Source organism: Pyrgilauda ruficollis, unplaced genomic scaffold, assembly GCF_017590135.1.
Source record: "Pyrgilauda ruficollis isolate IOZ18807 unplaced genomic scaffold, ASM1759013v1 scaffold51, whole genome shotgun sequence".
NCBI lineage: Eukaryota > Metazoa > Chordata > Aves > Passeriformes > Passeridae > Pyrgilauda > Pyrgilauda ruficollis.
In genome coordinates this window covers 492,692-500,579 of record NW_024526711.1, presented here as the reverse complement: position 1 = coordinate 500,579, position 7,888 = coordinate 492,692, and the positions used below count along the sequence as shown (strand labels likewise).

The 7,888-nt window shown below is 36.5% G+C and overlaps 1 protein-coding gene across 1 annotated transcript in view; it reads right to left on the bottom strand.

The window, feature by feature from the left end:
* Window positions 1-700: 700 nt before the first annotated feature.
* TTK (TTK protein kinase) overlaps window positions 701-7,888 on the bottom strand; it is a 29,809-nt gene continuing 22,621 nt past the window's right edge. Inside the window, exons 16-24 of the mRNA XM_041480366.1 lie at window positions 6,588-6,745; window positions 6,354-6,505; window positions 5,043-5,167; window positions 4,653-4,733; window positions 3,234-3,410; window positions 2,794-2,884; window positions 2,461-2,558; window positions 1,229-1,350; window positions 701-1,126 (exon numbers count right to left, since the gene is read on the bottom strand). Of these exons, the coding sequence (XP_041336300.1) occupies window positions 1,261-1,350; window positions 2,461-2,558; window positions 2,794-2,884; window positions 3,234-3,410; window positions 4,653-4,733; window positions 5,043-5,167; window positions 6,354-6,505; window positions 6,588-6,745 (972 nt within the window). The 3' untranslated portion in view covers window positions 701-1,126; window positions 1,229-1,260. The remainder of the gene's footprint in view (window positions 1,127-1,228; window positions 1,351-2,460; window positions 2,559-2,793; window positions 2,885-3,233; window positions 3,411-4,652; window positions 4,734-5,042; window positions 5,168-6,353; window positions 6,506-6,587; window positions 6,746-7,888) is intronic.

The window sequence follows — 7,888 nt, the reverse complement described above, 5'->3', positions numbered from 1 at the left end:
TTTAACATCTATATAAAAAACTACAAACAAAAGGTGAAGTACAATTAGCATAGGTACTCCTTATGCCCGAAATTCCTCTGAACTTCTGCAGCAGCAGCACTAAGTCTTTAAAAAAATGAGCAAATACAAGACCACTATCGGGAACAAGCCTTTTTCACTAGAAATATGGGACAACTACCCCCATCCTGACAGGTGACTAATTGAGATTCCACACTCTGTTTCACGTAATCGTAATGAAAATGATACCAACACCTTAAGTTTATCATTCCAGGTTTGCTCTTAGGAAGATGTGCTGTTCTTTGTGTGCTCCAACACTGCAGTGGAGCACATATTCTCTGCCTCTGCTTCAGCCCTCCTCCTTATCAGGAATAATTCCCCCTCTGATCACTCTCCCTGTGTAACATGGAGAATCACAGCTAACCCAAAACAAGGCGGAGCAGGTATGAACATACACTCACACCAGAAATGTAATTCAGTTAAAACCTGACCAATCCAATGACAACCATGTAAAATTCACTTCTCTTACTTAATTCAGTGCATTTTAGAGAATGCTTAGCATTAATGCTTTTAAAAATCCAAATTGGTAATTTATTACCATTGTAAATCCTGAAGGATTTTCTATTTTGGAATTTGAAAAGCAGACTCAACTTGCAATAGCATTTTTAACACAACAAGAGCCATTTTATTCATATAAGTTCAACACAGTACTGATGATTCCATCATAACACTTAACCACAGGAACAGCTCAAAAACTGAGTGATATTTACATGCATCTACCAATATTGTAACTGGTGGTCTATACAGAGTGCTCATTTCCAAGGTGTTTGTTAGCAAAGGACAGAACAGCATAACACGCTGTTAATGCCTGAGGAGATGTTTCAAAAGGTATTTCGTGTTTCTCATGTACATCAATTGGCATTTTTGGGGAACTTCTTTATATGAGCTTCTCATAAGATCTCATCTTAAAAGACTCTCATACAAGTTTTTGTACTCCAGACTGTAGTGCTTTGTAAGTAACACAGACCATAATCACCAAGTAGCCATTGTCGTTGCTCAACCCAAGCAGCATGCAAGGAGTCAAAGAGTCCACAGTAAAAATTCATTCCATTAAGCTCTTTTTAATGACCTGCAATCATTATCAAAAGAACACAAAGAACATATAAAAATGCAAACTTTATGCTGAGTGTCCTTTTAAAAGCTAGCAGCACAAAATACTTTTTGAACAGACCAGATATCTGTTGCCTCCCGAACAGTAGCACATCATTTTGTTGTCCATGTTTTTTGATGCCCAGGTTTTGCAAATGCTGATACATCAAGAGTTTTACCACTGTTGCACTGTTCATATAAAGTCTGAAAGTTAACAAACACACAGGGTATTCAGGTGAACACAGTTGTACTGTACATGGAATCAAGCTACATAACAAACATTACCTTTTGAAATAAAACATCACATACCGAAATATTCCATACTAATATTGCTGTCAAATCAAAAACTAAAAACACACTTAAGACAGCTTAGTTGTACCAGCTGTAATGCAGTGCAGTGCCCAGGGGAAAATACATATGCTGACTTAGCAGTGTGGGCAGTTATAGAGCTTCACAAGTCATGAGACAACAAATGAGCTGCAGAGATCTAAAAAAAATCAAGTTTACTCTATTAAATGTCTCCACTATGGAAACCCCAGCATGGAAGGAGAGAGTTATTTGTGTACTGGGGGCATGCAAACTTTACACAAGATACTCAGATGCCCACAAACAGCCACATCACCATTTTGTTAGAAGAGTAACTACTTGCTCACCCTCATTTCAAACAGATCAACTAGAAGTGTAAGCAACTAGAAGTGTAAGCATGAACTACTTTAGATTTAATAAACATTGAATTTGCTTTCCTCTCCAAGAAAGCAACTTTGCAGTCTCTAGATCTTATGTATACTTTCCCACCATCACTTCTGAGACACAGGTAGAAAGAACAGAGTTGAAAATTCATCAAGCTTCTCTTTCAGGCAATAAAGAGAGAGGCTGCAATACTTCAACACACAGGAACTAATTTACACATAGCACTGCATTTACAGCTCAGCAGCTTGCAGGAAGCAGGAACAGTTGCAGTCCAAAAGTGTGCACACTTAACAGATCAATTTAGATAATTTTTCCATAGTGAGGGTTCTTAAATTAGGAGACCCCTGCATGGGGGCAGTTTAAAAGGAAAGCAGACCTACTGTGAGGTGGAAAGGAAAGAAAAAACAAAAGGTAAAGATTACTGGCATGATTTTCAGCCTTTCCAATTCAGAAGAATGTAGAGAGATTCTACATCCTTGCAAATAAAAGCACTAAGATAAGCAATGTTTTCCCAGCTATGGCTAAAGATTTCATATATGTATTGTTTCAGCTTTCACGAACATTCTAACCTTTGTCTGCATGAGCAGGTACTACTACACAAAATAGAAAAGACAATTTACTTACCCTCGCAGCTCTAGAAATAGAATTGGGAGAATTCAAGCCAACAAGCTGGCCAAGGATACGTTTCATTTCCTCTGTTGTTCCTTTTGCATTTGGGACACCTGCAGTTAATTTATAATTATGCTGAAAAATGTATACATGATCAGTGTAAAAATTGCCAGAACAGTTTGTAAGAGGTTTAAGAATTAAAATATGGAAGTCTTTTCTGAAGCAGATGTAGGCACCAAACAAAATTGAGTCACGCCAACAAGCTCATAGTACCTCTAAGAGTAAAGTGTTTTTTAATGCATAGTTACAAACACTACTTAATAAAAATGTATTTTAAAATAAACATACCTGTTTGACAATGGCTTTGAATTTGAACATAGGGATGTACCAGCAATTCCGAAACAGAAATTCTCTCTTTAGGATTCCTTATTAAACAGCGCTGCAAATGAAAAAAGAGGAAATGTTTTGCCTATAAATTATGAATTGTCCTAGGAATTAACAGTATTTACTTAGGTTGTTGAACCAAAGCACTTAAGTCAGACTGCTTTCAGTGCTTATGTATCTGGTGTTGAGCTGAAAAGAGACTTGAACATGGAAACTACATGAAGTAGCTCTAGCTTCATTCTTTTTTTAGAAAAAAGGCCTACTTTACTACACTACTTCACTGTTACTACAAGTAGCAGTGAGCATCTCTTTGTGGAAAAAGTGTCTCAAGCACAACTCATTCCGTTTTGGAAAATATGCTTTAAATAAAGAAATAAACATTATTTAAAACAAAAGGAAGTTACCTTCAGCACATCTTGAAGATCCTTCTCAGCAATATCTGGGAACCCTATTTCATAGCTTGGATCAACAATAGCATGCATTTTATTGATGTGACTTGTGATATGCTGAAACGGAGTCCTTCCGTATGTCATACAGTACAAAATGCAGCCCAGTGACCACACATCGCTTTTGGGACTTATCTAATATTAAAAAAACCAAAAAGATTACTCTCTACTTAAGGAACTGGCCCTTCAGTCAATTTATCGTGCATTTGTACAGTTTTCATTGTATAAGAGATCTTTGTTACTATCACACAGAATCACCAAGGCAGCATGCCATTCTCTACTAAGTCAGTAATGTGGCTTCCTTCACTGATATTTCATAAGAAAACTATTCTTCTAAACTATTTTTGAAAATCAACTTACTTGAAGAACAAACTTTATTTTTAAGTTAGTCCTTAACAAGTCAAACAGCAAGATTCTAATTTCAGGTTTAAAAATAAACACAACTAAAAGCACACTAAATTATTTAAATCCAGGAAATGGTGAGAGATCACCACTAAGTCTCCTAAGTGGAAAGCCACAATTCAGTTCCCCTGGGTTTAAAGTATTCAGATCCATATATCAACCATGACACTCAGGCTGTTTCTTGCAGGACAACTTTGCACTTGTCCTGTTGAAGATGAAGTACTTTTAGAGAAGCACAGAGTGGGGGAGAGGAGGGAAGTGGAGAAAGATGCATACAGAAAACCTGACTCCTAGCACAATGGTTAGATTTTTGTTTAGATGAGCTGAACAAATCTGCACTTTGCATGCAGTATTAATTTAAAAGTACAAAAGGTAAAAAATTGTCCTTAAAGAAATCTGCTTGAATATTTTATTCCCTGTTTAGGAAGACAAGATTGTATTTCATTGCATAATAATACTTCCATTCAACTGTTAAAAAGTTAATCTTCAAATCCATGCAAGTACATATGGATTTTAAATACTTTTTCACCAAACCATGTAACCCTCACTTGAAGTTTGACTGCCAATGTGAAAAATGCTTTACCCGTCAGTACTTTTCTCATCATTCACGTTCCATTGCCCTGGTGATGTTATAAAATTTTCTACAATACGCAACACTCTGTAGCAGAGAAAAATTAGTGGGATACATTGAACTCATACATGTGTCCCTAAAATGCCCAAGCCTGCACCTGTTTTACTTTCCATTTTCCTCAGTAATTGAACATTTACATTTTTCTAAACACCATCTGCCAAATGCTTTTAGGTAGTTAGGGAGATTAGGCTTAATCTTCCAACTCTGCACACCATCATCAAGGCACAATGTCTCTTACATTCAAGATTCAGTGGAAGATTTTGAAAAAACTTATCTGAAGATACATGATTGAATTACTTCCTTCTTAACATGAAGGTAATAGGAGAAAAAAAAAATCCTACTACCTTAGAACGAGGCTTGCCATTTTCTCCATAGGAAGACCTATCTTCTATTGCTTCAGGTGGCATATAATTCATTGTGCCAGCCTAGCCATAAAAATGAAAATATTTTAAGTAAAGCATGCATTAAATTTAATTAACTTAATAAAAACTTAGATTTCTGTCCCAAAACACTGAAAAGCATCTTAAAAGTTTGTTTCCATTAAGGCTGAATGCCATTATTATTCTGTTCATTAAAAACATGTAAAAACCAATATACATGAATATTCATGTACACATATAAAACCATTCAGCATAATATTTCAATAGTAATTAAGGTTATTACAATCAAAATTATCAGCAGGTACTATTGCGCTTCACAGAAAAATGGACATGAATTTTCCAGAAGTATTTTACCTGAGAATCTTTAATGATACTTGTCACATCTGGCTGCATTTGGTTTGCAATGCCAAAGTCAATTAGTTTTAACATTCCATCAACTATCAGAAAGTTTGCTGGTTTCAGATCACTGTGAATGATGCCTGTAAAAAAGAGTTTAAAGTAAATCCAAATTACTACCATAAGGTTTAGCATTACTCAATTCCCATAACCCTTGCACAGAGAGAAGGTGCAGATTGGCTTTATCTGAGTCTCTGCAGATTGCATGAAAGTGCTTCCATTTCTTCCTAAACATTTAAGACTTGCATGAGTTTGCAGTTAGAATTACTACTTATTCAAACCTGCAGGTACCCCAGAACAGCTCCAAGCAATTTGAGTTGCACAGTTTGTCTCAGTTTGGGACAGACACACCAGCTCCTTGTGCACATGGCCACACTGGACTAGTGCTCTGGAGTAGTTCAGTGGCTTGTCCATGCCTGTGCTTCCCTCTTTAATTAGCTAAGCAGGTAGTTATAATAAAAGAATTATATTGTTTAGTCTGATTAAAGGTACCATTCACTGAGGAATATACACAACTGACTTCTCACAAACTAAATTTGTTAAATTTGCACAATTTAACATGAATTTTGGTTACTATCTACATAGTCAACCATAATCATTTTACAAAAATTGCTGACTTTTTTCAAAACATCAGACATATGTACGCAGCCTGAATTTCAGCAGGTTTTGCTGTTTGCTATATTATTGAATGCTCTAATCCTGAAAATAGGTGATGCTTTCTGCTATATGTACTAGTCTTCATTATTATACAGGAAAATATCCAAGTCTGCCCTCTCCTTTATAGTATCCAAACAGTATATAGATGCATACACAATTATATAGGTAAAGAGGAGAGGAAGGCCTGAAGAACTCTAGGAGAAAGCTGAAACACTTTGTCAAAGTGAAGATAGAGCTGTCATTAATGACAAAACTATGTCTGGAAAGACTGAGTGGCTAAAATTTGAGTCTAAGAGAGAACAAGTGGAATTGGGAGCATACAATGTAGTCTAAAACAGAAAATATTCTCTAGCTGTGGCAAGAAAGCAGATAGCATTACAGAAACAGTGACATTTGTGAAATCCTTCAGTTGGCTAAGTCTGGTTCAGTCTGTTTCAGGACCAAGACTTACTTTGTTTTTTTGCTTCACTGCTTTTTTTTGAAATACAGTAAATACCCATCTTTGAAGATCACTAAGATTACACCAATACTAAATACTACCTCCAAAATTAAACCAGACCCATATTATCTGCCGTATATCCTATACAAATACCTAGAATTATTTAAGAATACCATATTCATGGATTGTGTGAACAGCTTCCAGCATATTCTTCCAATAGCTCTTTCGTTCCAATGGATCCATCCTTTTTTTCTTTTTAAGCCAGCTATTGAGATCAATATTTCCACACTCCATTACCATGTAGATATGTTGATCAGTAATTTCACTAAAAATAAAATATGTATGTTAGAAGTGAAGGAAATATCTTTTTATAGAGAAATACTGATTAAATAAAATTATTTACTCACTAGCCATAAAGGCGGATGATCTTATCACTATGTTGCTGCAGTTTGCTCAAATGAGCAATTTCATTCTTATAGCTCTCAACAGTCTGTTGATCAGCATCCTCTAGATTCACATATTTGACAGCATACAGTTGCTTCTTGTCATTCAGTACTTGAAACACCTACAAAACAGTATCAGTTAATAACTTCATTCATCCCTAATTCCAATGTACTATGGTCCTCCATCTCAACTCAGCCAGAATACCAAAAGAAGCCTACGTTTTCAAAAGAAAGAAACAATACAAAGAAATTCATAAAAGTCAGCATGATAAAAAAAATCAAGAAAGACACCAGTTACAACAGAAACAACCTTCTATCAGAAGCTATCTTGGTGCCACAATATATTTCACCAGGTGTAGTACATCATGAGTCTGCAGTTTGCCTAAGATAAGGATTATGAAATAACACTCCCAGAGATACAGGTTTGATCTGCCCTCACACAATGACTTTGTCACATCAAAATCATGTGGAGGCTAGATCACATGGCACATTAGAAGAGGTTGAGAGCACAAAATCTCACTCAGTCTTAAGATGAGAAGGCTGCAGGAAATTCTATTGCTGTCTTCTATTGCTCCCTATTTAAAGGGAAGGTATGACAGACTCCTCTTGAACCATTGTCAGTCAACCCAGGACAACCATCGAAGTATGAGATGCAACAGACACAGCTAACAACAAGGAAAATTACAATTGGATATTTTGGTTTTTTCACTGTCATATAGTCCAACAGGAAAATTGCTTGTCCAGATATGCTATGAAATCTCCATCCTTGGCAATATTTAAACACAAAACCCCATGCATACCCTGCTCTATTTTAGCCTTGTTTTAAGCAGACTATGAGAAAGAGACACACAAGTTCCTGCCATCGTACCTCATTCTACAACCACACACTGGTAACACAGAGAGCTCCTCTTTCTGGAGTTCCCTGCTGACTGGAACCTGGCTAATATTAGTCCAATTGACAAGAAGGATGGGAGGGAAGACCCAGGAAACCACAAACCTGTTAGCCTAACCTCAGTTGCTGGCAAAATTACAGAGAATATCCTACTGGGTACTACTGAAATGCAACTACTGATCAGACAGTCAACATGGATTCACAAAGGGAAAGACCTCTAAGTAATTAGTTAAATTAGCTATCCTTAAAACACATCCTCCTGGAAGCTACGCTGAAACACATGGAGAACAGGGAGATGATTTGAAAGAGCCAGCACTGCTTCACCACCTGCAAGTTTGTCTGACCAACCCAGTGACCTTCTGTGAGGGAAGGA